Source organism: Aphelocoma coerulescens, chromosome 2, assembly GCF_041296385.1.
Source record: "Aphelocoma coerulescens isolate FSJ_1873_10779 chromosome 2, UR_Acoe_1.0, whole genome shotgun sequence".
Classification (NCBI taxonomy): Eukaryota; Metazoa; Chordata; class Aves; order Passeriformes; family Corvidae; genus Aphelocoma; species Aphelocoma coerulescens.
The window spans coordinates 134,552,604-134,574,935 of NC_091015.1; the positions used below are offsets into that span (position 1 = coordinate 134,552,604).

At 38.0% G+C, this 22,332-nt stretch overlaps 1 protein-coding gene across 12 annotated transcripts in view; it reads right to left on the reverse strand.

Moving 5' to 3' along the window:
• Positions 1-1,022: 1,022 nt before the first annotated feature.
• Positions 1,023-22,332, reverse strand: part of EYA1 (EYA transcriptional coactivator and phosphatase 1) — an 85,775-nt gene continuing 64,465 nt past the window's right edge. For all 12 annotated transcript variants that reach the window (XM_069006002.1, XM_069005999.1, XM_069006001.1 and 9 more), the window contains 6 exons: positions 12,641-12,699; positions 12,287-12,447; positions 11,966-12,080; positions 11,543-11,664; positions 9,282-9,382; positions 1,023-1,736 (listed from right to left, as the gene is read on the reverse strand). In XM_069006002.1, the coding sequence (XP_068862103.1) occupies positions 1,656-1,736; positions 9,282-9,382; positions 11,543-11,664; positions 11,966-12,080; positions 12,287-12,447; positions 12,641-12,699 (639 nt within the window). In that variant the 3' untranslated portion in view covers positions 1,023-1,655. The remainder of the gene's footprint in view (positions 1,737-9,281; positions 9,383-11,542; positions 11,665-11,965; positions 12,081-12,286; positions 12,448-12,640; positions 12,700-22,332) is intronic.

Sequence of the window (22,332 nt, forward strand, 5' to 3'; positions counted from 1 at the left end):
TGGTTTTTTAAAAAAAGAAAAGAAGAAAAGCCAGAAAATTAACGAACAAAGGTGAGGCTTCTTTTTAATAAGATATTTAACTGGGCAAAGGGAATTGGTACAATTCAAGCCAAAAAATCAGACTAACTGTTTATTTAACCAAGTAGCTCACAGACTTCCAGATCAGAAAAGTCACAAGTCACAGAAAGACACAGTTTAATTTTGTCCTTTAAGTGAGTACAGACAAAAGCAAATTTTAACTCCTTGGTGATAACTATTTCAGCATTTCCATTGCCGGCAATGGATGTTATATCTTAGGAAAATCTGACTCCTGGTGGAAGAGGATTAAAAAACTTAAATGTATATGAGCATTCTTGTTTAATTTCTCCAAAATATTCTCATTTCTAATTTCTAAAAATATTAGCGATGGTAGTTTCCTTCATTTTTGGATGAGACAAAATCTATTCAATACCAAGGTTCCAGTTTAAGTTACATCTTAAAATATATTTGTGTTCTTTCTCTATTTCTTTATGGAATGACTCTCCTAATTAATTTTTTAATACTCTAAGAAAGGGTTAATATGTTAACTTTAAAAGAGGAAACAAAAAGACAATAAAGGCCTCCTCTTCACTTGTATTTTATCTGTATTTGCTTTGACTGGGGGGACACAAGAAATCAATCTTTTCATTATCAGTGGGTGAGAGAAGAAAATGGCAGAGAAACAGCTGAGAACAAAACCCAATTCCTATTGACACTTGACATCCATGCTTTTGGTCTTGACAAATTTATCTAAAAAAAATCCATTATCTACATATTTATATCCAACACATTGATAAGGCACTGCACAAATTTGTGCACACGTGGCCTCATTCTTCACCACAAGGCATTACTATCTTTCAATAGCATTTACCTTAACAATATGTAAAAGAATCATTCATTATTACAAATTTACACAAAAAATTCTTCCTGTACATGATTGTCTCAGTGATGTACCTATTAGTTTAAATTAGACATATTTTAAACTACTCTGTAATGTGCTAAAATCAAAAGTAGTTGCTGTACCATAAGGCAAAGGCTTATAATAGCCTTTAATCCTATTATACATATCCTCAGTTATATGATGTCAAAATATAGTCTGTTCATAAATAAGTAAAGATGTACAGAGTACCCTGGGTATGAGAAACCAAAAAGTAAACCTTCTTTATAAGAAAATTACTCCACTGGTATTTTGTAAAATCTCAGTCTTCATTGTGCAATCAAGTTTGCTGTGTTGAAGAAACGGCGTGTGTCACATTGAAGAGGCTAAAAACTAAAAAGCATTTGCAGGTCCTTTTTCTTTTCTTCACAGGTATGAACCTCTTATTTCCTTTTTTTTTTTTTCTTTTCATTTTCTTTTTCCTTCTCTATTTCTTTTTGGTAGCAAATATGGTAAAGATGAGTTGTTCAAAGACTCGCATGGCTTATTTTCGTTGGACTCGCAGTACCAGAGCCAACAGCTGTTCTGAAGAAAAAGACATGCTCCTCCGTTTACTGAAAGGGCAAGGGTTAAGACCAATTGCAGCTGTACGTCAACATGTTGAAATCATAAAGTTCTGTAGTCCAATGCTGACACAAGACACAGGCATCTCATCCACGGGCAGAAGGAGGCTCTGAGGTTTGAAAGTGCTGCTAAGCTGCTACAAGTACTCCAGTTCCAAGGCATGGTGAAGGGCCATAAGGTCAGAGTGGCTCGAGATCCTCCAAAATGGCATAGCATGCTGTGAACAGCACAGACAACATGTAAAAATAACCCCAAGCATTCTGGTATTTAGACCCACCCTTTGTATTTCACAGGGATGAGAGAACACTTGGGGGAGAGAAAAAGAGCTCTGAAAACCTTGAGTCCTTCATGTTTATGTCTGGTTTCTCTGACCCACCTTCTAAACATAAATTCTCAATAAGAGCACATCTATTTACAATAGGAACTACAGCAAACACATCAGGAGATCATAAGGAAGGGAGGGACTTCTAATCTCTTTATATGAAAAACAGATTTCAGAACTTGTAGAAGAAAATATTACTTCTGGAAAAAAATAAGACAAATAACATATACGTGAAGCATGTGGGTGATTTGAGGAAGGGAACAGAAAGAAAATAAAGAAAGTGAAAGTGTTGTTTACTATCAAAATTTATTTGCTCCTTGTAAAACTACTCCTGGCAGAAGAGTTAAAAACAGAAATGGTGATTCAGAATAACTCATGTGTTGCTCACATCACTTTGAAAATAATTTTATCTCAGTGACTTGTGTAACATTGGTCATTGCTAATACTGATCTTAAAACATCTTTTCCATATGGGGCATTAAAATGAATACATATTTTTTTCCTATTAGTTGTAACAAAATCTGTCTGGAGCACAGATACTTTTGCAAAGAACCTGAATAAACCAAAAACACAAATCCCAGGAAAAAGCACAGATTACCTCATTCATGAAGGGTAAAAATCTGATTAAGGACTATCTTTATACTTGAAACAGGGGATTATAATGTCAACAAGAACTTTTGCGTAAATTAAAAAAAAAAATAGCCATTAGCTTTTGTCAGGAAATCATTCTATAAATTCCATGGGAAAATAGTTTCAATTCAACAGTATTCTGGAGGCAAACATGGCCGTGGTCACCTTTTCATTGGGTCAGTTTCTGTCCCGGCATCTTTAGGAGGCAAACCACAAGCAGTTTATTATCACATTAGCTTCTAAGTTCCCCAAGCATTTTATCTATGACTTCTCAAAGAGGCTTTCATCATCCTACTTCGGCAGCTCCTGAGCAAATTCCTAATTCCAATGGCAAAACTCCATCTCCTCTGTCACTTTTATTCTGATCTCCTTTTTTCATTCTGGTCTTCTCAAATTTAAGTTAGAGAAAAGTTTTGAAAAAAATGTTAAACTCACTGTTTCCAGCTGCATGTTTACCGTAATTTTTATACCTGTCTCAGGAGGGAAACACCTCAGCACAGAGCCTGTCACATCTTCTTTGATATGACACTCCTGGGCTGAATGGAGATGCAATATGGATGCATCAACACCTGCCCACATTCAGAGTATGCCTAGCTTCTAGAGCAAAGGAATTTATTCAGGAAGAAAACAAAATGAACTCCAGGAAAACACCATTGTAACAGTTTCTGTTCTGCTTTGCTTTGCTCCAGAGTGTTACAAAGCCTTGAGAAACAGCTGACTGAATCTCAGCTTGAAGATAAATTAATGAGCGATGGCTGATAATGGAGAGAACAAACCAAACGGAATTCAGAGATACTTGAGGTGTTTTTGGAAAAAAATGCTTATGATATTTCCAAAACACTTTTATAGATAGATCCTTTGCTTAAAAAGGAAGTGTTAAACACTACAACACCTTTTTTTTTCTGCATCTTCAATATGGACTTACACTGTACTGTCTCTATGCTCCACCAGCAGTAGAAAGCAGATGTAGTTAGCTCACTCAGTTACAACTCCATGTCTCAGTGTCTTCCTTGTTACATTTTACAGGCAGCTTACCCTCTGTGCTCTGTCACGCCAGACACTGCTGCTTTCCAACTCACAGATTTCCTAAAGATGAACTTCTTGCACCATGTCCAGGAAATGAACCAGCAACGGCAACATGAAATAAGAATTACTAGTCATGCCATTCTCTGGACTTGGCAAAAGCTTCTGTGCACCTATCTCTAACTCAGGCTGCAAGATCTTTCTGGCAGAATTTGTAATATCTGGCAGGGGTACTACATCAAGCACAAAGGGACACAGGTTCGTGCTTGCAGCAGGTCCATGCTGTGTTTGCCAGCTGACTGCACAGGTCAGCGATGCTCGGCATTGCTGCCTCCTTTTCTTGTGAGGTTGCAGCTTCCCTCGTCCTTCCCAAACCCCTGTCAGGTAGGACACAGCTGCTCTCCCTGACAGCCAGCCACAGCTCCCTGCTCCTCCTCTCAGCCAGCCTGGCAGCAGCTCTGCCTTAGCCACTGGGTCAGGGAGGTGTAAATAGCACACCTATTATGTGGCGTGGCGAAGAGTTTGGTGGACACCTGCCTCTGCAAAGTGTCTCTGCAGAAGACAAGAGTCAATGACATGGATGCTCTCCAAGGTCATGCAGCAAACCAATGAATAGGGAGAACTATAGGAATAAATTCTTGGCTTCCAGCTCCCACCTCATGCAGCTCCAGCTTTATACTGCTTCCCTAGTAACAACCTCAGCATCACAGAGCATACACACACCAGGCAGATAGAGCAGTTAAAGACTCTGAATGATTTAACAGAAGGTTTAGCTTCTGCTAAATCAAATTACAGCCCCTCTTGCTAGATGCCCATGTGCAATATCGAGTTTTGGATTACCCTGTTTATGGGTCAGCTGTTCATGGTCAGACTTTAAACCAAAACTGTAAGCAGTCATTATTTTGACTATATCTTTCTATTTCAAATTCAGTTAAGTATCCTCTGCTTTATTTATGTCTGCCTGTGAAAGGATTATACCTATATTTACTCCATGTAGTTACAGGAGTGAAGTATAGAATGATACTAGAGAGTCTCATGAAAAAAAAAGAGGTTGTGTAAATCTCAGTATCATATTATTTTCAGTTCTCCTGCATGTAGGTCAAAAGCATAGCCGCACACTCCCAAGAAATAAAGCACGCCAGGAACGTGGTGGCTGCATGGGGCTGGAATCTGGACTGACGCCCTGGGCATAGCTGAATGTGGCCAGTTCAGATTTCTATCAGTCTGATCCTATAGTACAGCCTTCAGAGCTGTGAGGAGGGGAAACAAACCTGATACAGATCCATATATATCTATATGTTTGTGTGAATATATAGAGTCTCACACACGTGTTCATATATGCATGTGTTTTCATGAGGCATGTACATTAATTTTCACCCTAAGATAATAAATGATTGTATGAAACTAAAACCTTTAAAGTAACAAAATTATCATACATAACCTTATATATGATTCCTGTATTAACATACACTGTTTATTCACATCTACTTAGCCATGTCAAAAGCAGGAACACACCCATGAGACGGAAGTATATTTTCTCTTACCAAAAGACTGGGCAAGAGATCCTTGGTATATATATGTACTAAATATTGCCTTCAAAAAGCCATCCCTGCCAACACTTAGCACACATGTCATGCAGAACACTTCTATTCTGAGCAAAGCAAGAAATGCTAATCTCGCATGTGCTGCTGCGGGAGAGCGGATGACAAATGCTAACCACTAATAAATAGGTGGTGAAACTGGATGCATTAGTATCTAATGAAACTCTAAGTGTACTGTTTCAACATCTTCCAAGTAAATATGGAGATTCTGTCTTTTAAAAAACATGAATTTTTTGGTAGGTGATGCTTAGTAACAAAACATCTATGAATTTTTAAATGATTTGATTTTTATGACATGTTGAAACTAAATATGGTGGCAAAAGTTTGAATTTGGTTTTGATGAAAAAAGCATAAAAAAATGAAACTACCAATTTATTGAGCCTAATAATTAGAGTATTATTAAATAACCTAAAATATTAACCTATTTTATTTCTGAAAGAGAAGTAATTTTATTTTCAGCATGTACCTACTAAAAATATAAAACTTCAGCTATTTTACTCCACAAAATAGAGTGTTTCAATTAATACATATGCAAAACAAATCCATTTTTTGATAGCAACAACAAAAAGTGCGGACTACCCTCTATCCTCCTTCCCTTAAATGAATACATATTTATACAAAAAACTTACTCCTGAGATTTGTGATGGATTTGAATAGAAAACTCATCAGTTTTTGTCATCTTTCACGGTATTTTTGTTGTATTCCTGCCAGATTTGCTAAGCGGCCGTCTTTACTTCCTACTCCAAACCTGACCAGCACAGTGTGACTGTGAGCTTAAAAGCAGTGGCATATTGGATACCCATTTATATTCTATTTATTGCTCCACAAAGATTTATGATTTTTCCTCATGATTTCCCTCCAAGGCAGCATGACCATTTTGGAGACAAAGGGAGAAGCCCATTTGCCCAGACTCTCCTGAATCACCTGATGTAAAATCCAGCTCCTCAGTGCAGAGAGCTTTTGTCTCTTCTCACAAACTAGAAATCCTTTGGAGAATTCTCCTAAGCAGAAAAATTCAGGAGTTGGGGTTTTTCTGTCTTATTTCCCAAATATGTCCCCAAAAGCAAAGGCAAAAGATGAGCTCAAACAAAACAAAAGAAAAAACAAAACAAAACAAAACAAAACTAAACTAAACTAAACACAACAAAACAAAACACAACCTCCAAACCCAAAACACAATACAAAGCAAAGCAAAATAAAATGCTGAGACAATGGAGTCTCTGGCAGAAACCCACAGAAACTTATACTGAGAATAGCTGCATCACCGCAGTGGCACTCAGAGGCGGCGGCTCTGACCCACATGGCACCGGCACTGGTGCCAGCAGCTCCCGAGCACCCTTTGGTCTTTCACACTGGTTGCTCTCTGCCCTCCTCTGCCTCTTGTCCTGGGGAAGCTGATATGAAGGTAGCAACCTTTGTGTGAACCCTGGTGTTACAGCCAAGCTGGCTGGTTGCTGCACTGATCCAGAAGGGTACAATTGTTTCTCAAGCCACAATGCAAACATCTTGAGAATTTTCATTATCTCACCAAATATTTTGCTGGAAGTGACAGCTAAACAAAGGTGTCAATAACATAGTTTGAGTGAAGCTACCAGAAATGTAACAGTGTGCAGTTTCTTCAGTGTATTATGTTTACTTACATCAACCAAAAGAGGCATTTAATGAACAAACTGTTTATCCTAAATATGTTTCTCAGTAAAGCAGTGATCTTTTAAATGGTATTCAAAAGATTTTATTATTGAATTTTTTTACTAATGGCAATAATAAAAAGATTTTAAATGTGTCTTTTATTTTTCCTTCTGCTGTATTGATTCAAGATTTTCCATGAATTAAGGACATAAATGAAAATCTTGTTTTATGATGAAGCAATTTATAAATGATTGGTAAATTATTCTTAATAGTAAAACTTAACTTTCTTATCCCCTAAGCTGGAAGCTCAACTTTTTTTTATTCACTGAATGAACACAGAATAAAAAAATCCCTTGAATTAAATAGACTTGAATTTATATGCTCACTTGAAAAGACTCGTTACTGTTTACATGTAATCAATGAAGTGCTAGCTAAAGAAGGGTGTACTGTTTATGCTTTAATAGTGTAAAGAAACACACATATATTAATGGCTTCACCACAGGCCAACCCCCTACAGAAAAGTGCTGTGCAAAGGGGTAACAGAAGACCTGCCCCTTCTCTGAGAATACCACAAAACCTGACATGCTGACAGGAAGGAAGGCAAGAAGGAACCAGCTACCAAGATTCAGGGGATAAGCATGATAATGGGGTGGTACGTTGCAGGACAGTTATGCCACTTTGGATTGATACGCTTTGGGTACTTTAGTGGAGGTAAAGCTTCTGTTTTGTTTGTGTGCTCTCCAGAGAAGGTCCAGGCTTTTACTGTTTTTTGATACAGCAATACAATTTATTCCTTAGACAAGGCACATGCCTTTAACATGAATGCACTAGGGTGCATTCCCATCCTTGCTCCTCCTAGTAACCCTAAAAAAACCTTGAGGAGCAGATAACAGTTAAGACATCATCAGAATTGGCAGCAGCTCCTCATACTGCAAGGCACTGTGTGGTTTGTGCTCTTGCAGAATGTGAAGGACAAAACTAAAGAGGCAAATCCTGCTTTCACAGTGTGAAATGTTGATTTCTTATTTGATGTAGTAAGAAGTAGGACAACAATCACAGAAGCATTTTCTAAGTCAGATTGATAGTTTATGCAGAAAGGCAGGACTGCTGATTTACTTATTGATTTCTCTGGCAATGCTGCAGCAGATAATTTAATCCAGAGCATCTAACATGCTTTCAACCTGAAAATTCCTTCCACCAATAAAGAATACACAGAAGTAATTGCACAAAGGAACTTTCTATACTGCTACTCCTCTTAGTGACTGGAAAGGCTTTTTCTTATGCTTTTCTGAATCATGTTTCCTGTTGAAAAAAGCATTGAAATAGATAATGTTACCAAAAGGACTACTCCTGCCATTATCATATACAACACTATTTCACCGAGCAACAGAAAAGGAACAAAGAGAAGGAATTTTTTCCCCCCTGATCTTAAATACAGCTTTTAAAATGTAATCATTTGCAGCGGGAAAACATTTCTCTGCAAAGATGAAAGGCATTTCTGAAGGAGAAAGGAGCAAACTGCTCCCAGTTTCAGTCTGCCAAAGGGATATATGAAACTGAGAGTCTGCGAAGTGCTGGGACGAGCCGGGAACCTACCCGCAAGGCTTCAGGGGCACAAAACCCAGATTTCATGAAGCAAAACCAGTCAATGGTTGTTAAAACACCATGTGGACTAATTAGTTTCACTTCTCCAATTTAGAAAGTCACAGTGGAAAGAGACAGAAGTATCACAGAGAGTTTTGGGGTAAAAAAGCAGCTGTGTAAAAGCAATTTATCTGTGAAAGGAAGCAAGAACAGAAACGTCCATTTTCCTGCTCTTTCTCCTATTATTCAAATAGCCAATGTTATGCCTCATTCCTCCAAGAAATGAGTGTGTATCTGTAGACTATCTTGGGTAGAGTAGCAGGCTAGAAATAATGCCTATTATTTGTGAGGGGGAAGTGTTACTTTTTACGCAGCTTAATTCACATTGGAAAAAAAAAGTGAATTATTCCCTTCTCAGTGGAAGCAAAAAATAATAGACAGTCAAATAGTATCCTCTGTTCAGGTATCTGAGGTTATGAATGCAGGCCAAGCCACAGGTTGTTGCCTGAATGCAGAATCCAAATTATGGACACACAAGAAAATGGAAATTCCTGTATACCTACTCCAGTCCTACATGTCTTTTCAAGGTATGACATAGATGTATTTCATAGTCAAACAGCATACTGCCTTTGATCGGTAAGAATCACCATATTTTGCTTACATTCATAACATCCTATGTGGTATTTTGGGTTGCCAAGGAAAACAGAACTATTAGTTCTTGGCACAAAAGCCAAGGTCCATTTTCTGGTCCCTTTTTGAAATACATCAAACATAAATAATTTAATGTGTCTTTTGGAGAACAGCAGGGCAAATCATTATCTATAGTCTTACCCAGCTTTCTACTAGATATGGTCAACACAAACTTCATAAGGCGAAGATATCCAACGTAAATGTCAATGCATGCTGTCCCATGTTGAAGAGAAGACAATTTGTCAGACTCTTGAAACCAACCCTCACCGAAAGAAGGTCATTACCTTTTTTGCACCTTGTTCTTCTTCGACACCATCCCCTATAACAACATACACTACTTTTCTTCCAAATCTTTGAATTATTCGTTCAAAACAACTTTCCTTTCCTGAAAGAAAAAGATCAGACTATTCAGGGTAGGTGGTGATGGGATGACATCAAATAAATAACTTTTTATCCTGGATCTCCCCATCCCTTGGAATTCTTAAGTAGAGCTACAGGGAGAGAAGAGTCTGTCCCTAAGGACGGTGTATCGAGGCCGATTGCAGCACAGATATAGCATACTAGAGGTCCACAATATCACCTATCTTGTCTCATTCCCTAATATGACACAGGTTTTGAGAGGAATTTCCATACCAGAAGAATTATCTACCATTTGTTTATGACCAGTAGCCTGAGTTGAGTAAATTGATTGAATCTGAGTTGAAATTCTAGCTTTTTCTCCAAAACCTGTGACAAGATTAATCACAGCTCCTAAAACAGTAGTACCCTGACTTAGAAGGTCACCCAAAAGACTTAGATTTAAATGCCTATAGTCTAATACATGGGCCATGTCCTTGATCCTGCACTGGGATCCATTAACATGGGTCATTCCTTCCCTGCACACACCTGGGGAAATGATCTCAGTGCTCCAGCCCTATGCACAAGTACCACTGAATCACAAAAATGTTATGGGATGGAAGGGACCTTAAAGATCATCTAGTCCCAACTCACCCCGGCATGTGCCAGGACACCTCCCACTAAAACAGGCTATCCAAGGCCTTACCCAATCTGGCCTTGAACAATGCCAGGGTTGGGGCATCCACAGCCTCCCTGGGCAACCTGTTTCAGTGTCTTGCCACCCTCACAGTAAATAATTTCTTCCTAACAGCTAACCTAAATTTCCTCTCTTTCAATTTGTACCCATACTGGGAAGCTTCAGGTACTGGTATTGAGAAGCCAAAAAGAAAGCAAATGCTTAGAGTTGAGTTTTCTCAAATGTCCCCTTTCTGAAAGGTCACTTTAGTCTGGCCATGGGACATGCTAACCTGTGTGTCTACAGCAATAGATGGGAAAAATTGTGGTTTTTAAAATAGTTATTTCAGCTAAGGAACAATAAAAGCACAAGAAAAAGTAAGCTGGAAATTAAATGAAGTTTTCTAGCCATTAGAGAAGCCAAACTACTTAATGATACCCTTTAACAGTAGTGCCAGGCATGAGAAACCTCCAACACTAAGTTGAAACAGCATTTATGAATCATGGCATGTTACGAAAATCTCATGGTTTCCTGTGACAGTCAGTGACAGAACACATTTTTCCAAAAACATCCTTCTATCCCATGTACGTGAAGTCACAAGTGAACATTTATTAAAATGTTTTAATTAAAATGTGTATTTAAAGTATTATATTTCAAAGTTATAATTTACTATACAGTTTTTTACAGAGGGCACTGCAACTTTAATATCCAGGAAACAGCTTTAAATCTTTTATGGTAATGCTTTCAAATTTCTCTGTAAAACTCTGAACAAATTTTTGTTTTGTCTTGTTTAAAAAAAAAAACAAAAAACCCACAATTTTTTCTTGACCATTTGAGCTTGCTGTATTATAGATACTTAAGAACACATGAAAAATGTTTTTGTGTACCCCACAATTTTGAGGGAATCTGAGAAAGAACAGATATGTCATAATCACATTAAAAACTACAAACACCGTTGCCATCTGGTCTGGGGTACTTCTGCATACTCAGAATAACATCTTTTATACTGAACCAGAAAACAGAAATAAACATTTGCCTGGCTGAAGCTTATTACAGTCAGTATGAAGAAACTTAATAATTACATTCTGCAGCAAAACATTCTTGCTTCTGGTAAATTGTTTACCAAAATTTGCTCCAGAGCCCATGAAAACAAATGGAGCCAGGGCTTACCTTTACAGAATTTCTCCTACTGCAACTCCAGGGAGACTCCAGTGTTCTGTACTTACAGCCTACCAAAAAGCCTTCTCAACTGCTACACAGCCCCACAGTTTCAAGAAATGATGGAAAAACACATTTCTTCCTAACAGAGACTGCACCACTGTTAATAGATCTATACAAAGCTTTCTCTGCTGGATCATGACACATTTGAAAAGCACTTTTAGGATGCTTTAGCAATGTTTCATGAAGATCAGGTGTTACTAATCTCTGTATTTACTACCGTGAAAGCATGTTAGAATTAAATATAGGCTACTATACCTCTTTTTTTTAGAAATACAGCTTTAAATGTATCACAACATGATAAAAATAGCTCACCTATTTTAGTTGCACTGTAAATATTCTCTATGGGAAATACAACCCCTAGTCCATACAACAAGACTTTTGCCAGAGCTGGAATTAGCTGAGTAGTTGTTACAAGAATGTTCACACAGTTTGTCCTATGGAAGAGAAAATGCATATATCCTTTTTTAACAAAGCAAAACAGAAAAAAACCAAAACAAAACAATAGAAGGAAAATCTTATCCCTCCCATCAGAACCCCTCAATATTATTATTGCCACTTAAAAAGAACATCTCTTTTTCTGCCACCTTACAGATGAGCAAGGTGTGGCATGGTCAGACCAGAATAAGGAATGAGGGTAAGGTCCTCCAGGTTCAGCATTTTGCCCATCAGACCAGACAGCCTCTTCCAGATCATCATCAGACACCCGAGAGCTTCCTTCATACTCTTAGTACTCACCTCGAATGAATGAGGGTGAGTGCTTTCAGTGCAAGTGTTAACCAAGAATCTGTCAAAGCTTCAATTTCTGCTCTTAGTTGTAACCAAGCCTCTCTTTTTGCTGGACCAAGGAGACCTGTGGAGTAGACAAGGGCATGTCTGCACTGGTATTAAGTAGCGCTCTGTCATTTTCCTTTGCTTTCACTAACTCAGACAATTTTCCACACTCTGCAAACTAAACAGATCGCTAAGCACTGCTACGTTAAAAAAAGAAGTAGAAACCAGTTCTTCCCACTGACAACCTCTAATGTGTGTTTGTTAGATAACTCCAGAGTCACTTGCCTCCAACATTGTTTTTGTAGGTGTTGTATATCTCTTTTACTCGTCTGTAGCGGAAGGCCAGTTTCCGCATCCAGTCCACTCCTCCGCGCACGCCGGTCGCCAGGCACAGATTGGCGCTGGTGGCAGCCGCGGGAAAGCCGTCTGTTCCGAAATTATATGTGCTAGGCAGACATAAAAAACCCCACAGATGAGTAAAAGGCAACAGGCTACATTGAACCACCAGCTACTCACCGGGCTGGGCTGCACAGGAGATAGTCAAAAGAGAGCAGGCTACTCTGAGCATCCCAGCAGCCCATCACTTGCCCAGGAAGGAATTGGCCAAGCAACTTTTTATCTTAAGGAGTTCTCTTGTACCTTAAATCTTGACCGTTGTCGTCTGAAGACACGTCGTCAATGTGAACCTGGTCGCATTCCTAAGGTGACAGAAAGATTTTATAATTTTCTTGGTTTTGCAAATCTTGAAAGCACAGCTATAAAAAAATCTATGAACAATCTAGTCATCAGGGATATTTTTAATTGTGGAAATCAGTAGATGGCAGTCTTGCTAAAACAAGTATTTTACCTATTCCTTGTGCTCATTTCTTAGAATAAATGCACACCATCATTAGCTACTACTGTTAAATAGCTTTCCAAAAACACGTTTTTGTGTTTAGAAAGGAAAGTGGTTAAAAACAATTAGCATATGTGTTCCATAAACGTTCTTGTAGCCTTTCAGGTACCTTAAAACATCATGCTGCTCAAAGCTGATTCAGTCAGTGCATAAGTGTAACTAAAACCAGACATTTTGGTAAATGTAACATATTAGAAAAATTAAACCTGATGCTAACCGCCAATGAAATTATGACCTCTGATTGCTGTTGAGCCACACACCAACACAGCCTGAGGCCAGTGTTTCAGAGGAGTGCAGATGAAAAATCTGTTCCTAGTTTGCCATTCATTTGAGAGTTGTGAGTTTCCTTCTCTCTCTTTGGTCTTAGTGCATGAAAGCAGCATGCCAAGATGAAGAAAATCTGAACAGAAATACCCAAATCAAACCATCTTTCTTCAGCAGCTTGTCTGCAAACTAACACAATGCATTAAAAATTAGCTTAGTCCATCACTAAATTAAAAATTGCAATGCATGTTGTTTATCCACAAAAAGCCCCCATTAAAACATTACTATTAACATTTTAACTGTTGGCAGGAAAACGAATAAGCCTCTGACACTCTAGATCAATATCAATTCAATGTTTGTAACAATAATGGATTTTAATTATTTTACTAATTTCCTCTTCTCTCTCCTAATGTGAAGTCTTATAACAAATATGATCTATTTTAAAGATGAAAATGCTGCAATCCTTTATTTTTGTGTTGCTTTCCTCTGAACAAATTTTTCTCTCTCCATGGATTTGTGAGGAAGGGAGGGAAGATAGAAGTGGAAAGAAACTCAAACCAGCTGTTCCCTAACAGAATTAAAATCATGACCCTCAACCCTTTTTCTAAAACATCTATTTTCCAGCCAACCCTCTCCCAGCAAGCAGCAAGCTCCAAGGAGGAAAAGACTTTGACCCTGTAACCTTCTCCTCCTCTCCTGAGGTCAACAACCTCAGATAAGAAAAAAGCTGAAGAAGCCTATGTGGCTTCACATGGTGGCTGTGGATTCTAGATTTTTAAAAACATTCGTTTACGAAAAATGCCTCAGAAACTTGAAATGTTTTGAAGAACAAGGTGTGGTCTTTTGCACTTGTACAACACATTCTTACTATAATGCTTACTCTTCTATATCTTATGCATAGGCAACTTGTGCTAGAGACAGTGGTAGGAGTGACAACCAGCACAGGAGAGACAATACTACATTTGCTCATATTTAACCACCATACAGTGAATTTCCTCCTCAAGCAGACAAAATGCATTAGATGTTCAGACACAGCAGAAACTGCAAGCGTGAGCGTATGTTGCCAGGCTTTGAAAATCAACTTGGCTGAAAAAAGAGCCAGAAGCTTCTTCAGCAAGTTATCAAATTCACGTAATTTTTTACTCTTTTTCTGTTTAAAGCTGAAAGCAAATGTCCATCCAAATGCATGCCACATTAATAATTCAAATATCAGCTGAGTGTAAGCCAAAGAAGAGACACCCTCCTGAATTCATTAGCTTCCCACTCTAGTTATTCTTCCAGTGCTCAGTGATTTCTCCTTCCCCAGCTTAGAAACTATAAATGGCAACTGCAACAAGCTGCTGGAGAAGAGAACCCAAAATAGAAATCTGTGAAAAAGAAATTATTCTTTTAGTAACCACAAAACTACAGGAAGGAGTAGAAAATCATCTTTGAGCAGATGAAGGAAGAAATAATGCAAAAAATTTCAAAATTCAACTCTCAGAGAAAAGACAGAGGCAGGAAAAATGAGACTACTACATCTTAGATACCACAGTTAGACAGAACCTGGGGACTTGGAACTTTAATTCACAGTGCAAGGTCCTGGAACCATCACAACCCTTGGGACATGATAGACATTCTCGCCTTCTGTCTAACCACCTGCTTGGTAGGTAGAAAGTGAGAACTGCAGTGATACATTAGAAATAGAAATTGTGGCATCAAAAGAAAGAGGTATTTTGGAGAGAAAAACCCAGAAAATAAATCAGAGACTAAATATTGGAGGGGCAAAGGTACAGAAACAGTGTCAAGAAAGGAAGAAAAATGAAGAAAATGTCACAAGCACCACAAATTTCAGACAAAATACTGAATATAATAAGAGAGAGATAGTGTCCTCTTTTGTCAGGAATACAAGAAGGAAAAAGTCAGGAGGGGAACAAAGCACAAGAGATACATGCTATAATTTGGAAAGGATTAAAGCCCACTGTGATTGACACTACGTTAGAGCTAAAGGGAGGTCACAAACAGTGCACGACTGTTTTGTTCCTTTTGAACGGCAGGGCACATCTTTGAGGCTAAATGTGAGCTTTGAGTGCCAGGTATTTTTTCACACTGTCTAGCTGACTTGGACTTTGGGCTAATGAGTGATGGCTGCATTTTTTGACCCCTGAACATGGTAAGGAAAAACACTCATTTAGCAATTGCTATTTTAGCAGGGGAGTTATTTAGGAGTTATTCTTCAAAGAAGCCAGTTACCTGCCCATCATTAATTGATCTGATCCATCCTTCCATCAGAACCCCTTGTATTTGTTTTCACCTGCTTGGTTTGTGTGTAGCATTCTGTTTGTGAGATACCTGAGGTACTGCCCAGTCCTCTGATTAGATATAAGCAAGCACACACAGAGTCAACAACTTAAAACAGCCATCAGCTCAATATGCATAATCAGGGGTATGGTAAAACACTGCCCAAAAAATAAAGTATGCCCTTCCAACAAGAACACACAGACTCTAAAATGTGCTATATATATACAGAGATGCTAAAATCCTCAAGTACTTCTCAGAAAGGCTTTTGTGAGGGAAGCTGACTTACCATAGGCCAAATGGCCATCCAGAAAAAAAAGTTTGTTTGCAGGCTTATGACTTCAAACTTTCACAAATGTATTTGACGCTTTTGTGAAATTTTCATAGGAAATACAGTACTAGAATTCTTCCCCTAATTTCTCTGGCAAAGTGATATCTGAAACTAATACTGAAAGTCCCTGTAGAAACACTGTTATTTATGCAGATGTATTTTATTATGACAGAATCAGTTTAGCAGTCAAGTCGAAAGCAGAAAATTAAAATTGTGGGATTCTCTTTTAAAATAGGCTGAATTGGCAAGTAAGGAGCAAAATATCCTGTGGCTTACATATAAACTTATGCAGCTAGCTGTGTTTTGCTCCTAAAGGTGTTGACCTTGCAATGTCAGTGTATCCAGTTTGAAAACTTCAGGAGAAACTACAAGTGATAACATGTTTGTACTAAAGATTTGTATTTCAGTCAGACAGGCTGAGATGCAGCTCTGCACCTTCGGATCAATCCCTGGAAAGCAAAATGCACTTGGTATCATTTAGAGATAATATTTTCAGGAAAAATGGGAGTTGTCAGCATGTGTTAACTTGGCAAATCTATGGATAGAAGCTTAAGAAGTTACTGCCCATGCTGTCCTTTTTTGCTCTTTCACGCAGCTAGCTTGCATGGATTCATGTGTTTGTGTCCCTCAGACCTTTCTGTGCCACAACTGGTAGCTTAGCTTGAATCTCCTGCAGCAGCCCAATTAAACCAACAGATGTTGCATGGAATAACTGAGACTTGTTTCTCCATTCCCTTCCATCAGCTCTGCTGTGGGGCCTGAAGCAGCAGCAGATATGTGCTTGCAGGAGCAACTTAAAGCTGTTGCAATCATTAGCTAAGTGAATGTCTCCAGTGAAATGCAGCAAGCCAAAGATAAACAGCAATCAAAAATGAATGACTAGGGGAGTCTAGCCTAAGATTTGTACATGGAAAGCTTATGTCTTCTCCCTCCTCCATTCCCAAAGCAATTGTTACCTTCTTCCTGCTAAGTTTTCTTCCTTCTCTTTTCTGTTTTTGTATGACGAGCTAAACACTCCCAGAGATGCTCTGCAGTCATCATTCACAGCTCTTAAAATGCCTGGACCTATGTAGTCCTCTGGAATCATTCCTTTAAACTAACTTAGGATCTTTATAAAGATTCATATGCAAAGCATTAACTTATGGCAGAAATGTTCTGCAAATATTTATATTACTTTGCTCCCTCACTACCACCCGTCAAGTTGTGTACTTCTGCCATAATTATGTAAAATACGCTTCCCTACTCAATTTACTGTAGGAAAATTAATAACAATAATAATAAAAAAAAGACATTAAGGCTGTTATAAGTGTTCTCTTATCTGTGCCAATACTACATGCCAAGTGGCGTGACGCAACAGCTAGCATGCTGATCCTCTACATTTCTGTGTTACAAAACTAACAAAAATAAAACTAATAATTCTGCTGTCTCTGAATAAACACTGACATAAGGTAACTCTGGACAAGTCTGCACATTATAAAGGGGAATAACGTGAATAATATTAACATAACCTCAGAGGATGCCGAAGTATTGCAGTTTCAAATCTCCTGATTATAGCTAAAATATATTTCCACATTTGGTTAATCTTCTTAATTTACTGTGAGAAAACTAACACCACACTGCCAACTAATTGTTTCAATACCTTAGTCTGCAAAGTCAAATGAGAGAGGAAAAAAAAACCCCAACCAACAACCACCCTTCAGAAAGAGCTATTTTCATTTTGCCTTTACATCAGCGGGCCCATTGAGACATCCTGGAAGCTGGCCAACTCACAGGAAATGATTGCTGGGATTCTCTGTTCCTCTCATATCTGTCATTATGCAATTATATCCACTGCTTCATTTTCCCTACTGAACAGTAGAGAAATTTGGTCATGTACATGTGAGAACAGAGCTAGCAAAACAAGTTAAAGATGCAATCCTTTATAAATGTGATGTATCCGAAAAAAATAGAAAAAAAAATCCCCAAGCATACACTGCTGTGTTTTTAATGCAGCTTTTTAGGACAGAAGTACCTCTGTTTATGTCTTTTCCAGTAATAAGATATATACCCTTTCAGCTGTATATACCCTTTAAGACTATTATCTGCTCCACAAATACTCATCATTCCTATTAGCCATCACAACCTGCTTCTTTGGGAATCACAGAGTTACAGATTGTCAGAATTTTTTTTTTCCAGGCAACAATTACATATTCCAAAGCTAGATTGTGAATGACCATTTAACACCATCCCCCCCAAACTGTTGATTTCTAGATTTTTTTTACTCATAGTTCTGACCACCTTCCAGCAAAATGAAAAGCAGTTTGCTTCAACCAGTCTCTGTTCTAATTTCAGACAAATAACAAGGACCCCAACACTATTTACAAGCATTCTTTAAGCTTTAGAAGTAAACCTCTGGCTTTTACTTGGCTAGAAGGATAAAATCTCTGGTATGTACAGGTTAGAAAATTGAACAACAGCACATCTATATCCTCTGTGCGTTCATATATATATATGTGTGTGTATATATATAGTATGACCTGTGCCTAATGTTCCTCTACTGTACTTCTGTGCTTGCTAAATATAAAAAACCCTCTGCACTTCCTTTCAAGCTGAGGCAACAAAGGCTGAAGTGCTGAACTTCCTAACCCATCATCGGAGCGCCTGTTAACGCACAGCACAAATCCATGTGAAAGAGCAGGGACTGCAGTTCGCAGGTTCTCAACACTGGCACTCAATTGGCAGGACCTGTCATCTCTGTCTAGCCTGCACTTTGTGACCCTAACATTTTCTCTTCTTTCCCACCACAATTATTCGGCGCTGAAGAAAAAAGGTGCAGATTACCTGTGGGTCAGGCACAGGATATTAAGAACAAAGAGAGTTCTTGAAATCCACTTCATTCTGTCTGACAATTTGTGTAGGAACAGTCAAGGAATTAAATTGGGCTGTGAAGGCTTTCAAAATGCTCCCTTTTTAAACTTAAGACTATAAGGAGAAGCTTATAATGTAAAAAAAAGCCCATAAAAATGCTACCAGCCCCCCCCCAAATCCTATCTTTTATTGTTAAAACAGACCATCAGAACAACAACATAAATATTATCAATATAACCTATTAGCTGTTATAAACACTGAGGACTATGAACTGAAATTATTTACTAACTATTTTTCACAGCCAATGACTTTAGAGTACTCCTCTGCACCAAACACGTAATCCTTTTATAACACACAATGTAGGCCATTCTTTTCTAATAGAAAAAGTGATTAAAATCCTACTTTCCTTGCTCACATCAACAAATGCATTTGGATCAAATATGATACTCCTAAAGTAAACAGTGTTTATTCCAAAATAAATCAACAGATCTTATTCTGCAACTTGTGTTTATTGAAGTAGCTATGCTAAAACCAAGGTTTACATTTTCATTTCAACTACACCTTGTAAGTGGAAGAATCCAATTTAAAATAAAACATGACCTAACGAAGTAGAAAGCAGTGTGCCAGCTACATTCCCACAGCAAATGAAAACTCTATTTTGCTAATTTTCTTTACTTCATAAGTTTCATGAAGCAGATATTTCAACAACTCATATTGTCTCTGTATGTATTACTCCATACACTGAAATCTTTCTGTTGAAAAGGAAGACTAAAAAGTTAAATCAAATCTCTAGCAGAGGGTCAGCAGAACTCAGGACAATCACAGAAAGTGCAGTCCTCTAAACCCCAGAGCTTTCTCGCCTGCTATAGGGTGTAAATTTGTTCAGATTTCAGTTCAGAGACAATCCCTATTGTTCTGAATACACTGGTTACATTCCAGTTGTCCAGACAAGATAAAACATAAAATTATTCTAGTTCTGTAGTATATCAATTTACTCAGAGAAGTGTTTTAGAATGCCTCTCTAACAATCAATTCTTGCTCCAACTCTGACAAAATAATTTTTTATTTTATTTCTGTATATTTTGCAGGAAAAGTGAAGGGAAGAGGGTGGATGTCAAAGAAAGTTTTACCAATATATAGAAATGGCTAAATAAAACTCAAGTGTATCTGCATAAAGAGTCTGTGTCACTCCTGGAGAGAACAGTGCTAAGTTCAAAGTGTCAAATTAACTGTATTTTTAAAGGTCAGCACTTCAGATGTGTTTAAATACTCTCTTTACTACATGATTCCTATTATCTGCTAATATATACTTCTGTAAAGAGAAAAAAATTCTATGATTAATGAAAGACAGTGAAAATAAAATATGAAGGTATTTTAAGAAGTAAAAAAAGCCATGCATCTCGTCAGAATCTAATGAATTATTCCCAAACACATTAACTTGAAAGTATACTTCTAGGAACATATACATTTTGTTGAAACTATACACTAAAGACTGTTAAAATATATTTAAATTTTAAAAAATCTAAAAATTAAACATATGAAAAGAAAGATTTTTCCACAAAAGTCTTAGAATAATGTCTCATTCCTCAGGAAATAAGGGATTCACACGGAAATTTTCACAAGATGATCTAAGCTGTGTCTTTCAGTTCCACACAACCAATTCATTTAAACTTGCAGGGCCTTGGTGGTGTTGATAATCTTCTAAATGCCTATGTTTAAAATGAAAACTACAATGATTTGAGTGAGCAAGTCTCCCATCTTTGTAATTGTCTGCTAATGAGACAAAGCCAGGGTTTAAAATTCTCTCTGCTAACCTTGCCAGGACGGACAGCAAAAACATTTTCTTCTATTGACAGCCTGAAAACCTTTCCACAACATTTTGAATTTTCTCTTTCCTTTTCTTTCCCACTCTCAGTGTTGCAGTGCAGAGGGCAGATGTTGATTCCTATACTGCTGCTCAGTGGCAGAAGTAGGGAGTGAGCTGACCCATCACTGCCTTGCCCAGCCAGAGCAGAGGACAACTATCCTTTGTCAGAGCTCTGAGAGTGCCAGCTAGAAAGGTAAGAGTTTTTGTGCCATCTTATAGCCTGTGGTGGTTTAACACCAGCTGGCAACTCAGGGAGAAGCAACAGAAAGGTAAATAAAGTGATAAAGTGATGCTATGAGCATGGTAGGCTTGTGGGTATTTCAGCTCAGCTGTACATGTGCAATCCATGTTATACTCTTGAGAAAGGAAATCATATAGGCTCTATTTACAACAATTTTTAGTGGCACCTAGCATGAAAGGTACTTGTCATTTGCCATGTGAAAGAAATTAAGTGGTTAATAAGTTGCATAAGCCTATAGGAATGGTCTTCTCAAGTAAGCAAAGGAGGTATTTGTTATTCTTTGTAGCTCTAACACTCACGAACTACAGCAGCACATTCCACAACAGCCAGGCATCTTGCATTTCAGATGGGTTGAGGCTCTTAGCTGTGTTTTGCACACACCAGCAAAGCCACAGTTCTGCCTGAATGAAGACTTTGTTTTGCATTTTTGTTCATTTACCTACAGCTACACGTGTGATGTAATTTGGTCCCACATTCATGAAGTGAACTTCATGAACTTTCTGCAAGTCACCCATGGTAGTAGTATGATCTCACATAGATGAGAAAGTATTTCCAGTCATTCCCTCACACACATATTAGGGAAAACTCTGTACTGTGATTCCTGTTTCCTTTCCTCCCTACCCTTCCTTCCTTCCTGCACTGCAACTGAGCTGTTCCTGAATTGCTGCTGTGGAAAATCAAATGCAAATACATGGGCTTTGTGTCTCAGTCTGAATGAGCAAAGGGAACTGCTGTGATGCCTGCTGGAAGGGAGTTCACAACTGTTGACAGGTTCCTTAGAAAGTGAACTTGCCTTTGCCAACTCTTCATAGAACTTACAGTACCTTAAAAATAAGGTTTATATCTCTAAAAATAAATTTAATGCTGTTAAAAGGTTTTGAAATAATCACATTTGGCTTTCCCTGAACTCTCTGTTGACGAAGAACTATCAGAAGTTGAATCACATGCTTCTCATAAAGCATCCCTAGCCACTATCTGGTCAGCAGGCTCCCATTACAGACATCACAAACATTGGGAGGAGGTGAACTCTTATTTCAACCAAATGAGAAAAGTAATTTTTGAATAGATATTCCTCTGTAGGCGCCCAATGACTCCACTCTGGGTGACCAAAGATTTGTTCAGCTGCCATCCTTATGGTATTTGGGGGTGGGCAGAAAATAATTCAGTCAGCTCTGTTTGAAGCTTTGAAGCTTTCCTCTCCCTGAAACCATCCCTTGTATCTCACCAGGAATAAGGCTTATTCAACAGTCTTTCCTGTAATTGCTTATTTTTTTGAGTCTGATGGCCCAGAAATCTATTTTCACTGTGTTCTACAGTCCTTTCTATGTTTGGTGGTTTTGTTGGTTTTTTTTTTTTTTTTTTTTTTTTTTTTTTTTTTAGAAATGACTACAGGTGTTTCTTATTCAACATCTAGCTAATCAGCTAGGAAATGAAGAGCCAAAGGTTTGCTAAGACTTTCCAGGATCCATCCTCCAATCACAGCCAAATCAGACCAACTCTGCCAAAATCACATTCATGCCTCAAGGAAAGCAGATATTTCTCACAGCAGCAGAACCAGACCTAGAGGTCTGAATATGAGCTTCTGTCCATTGTTTATTGCTAAATGAAG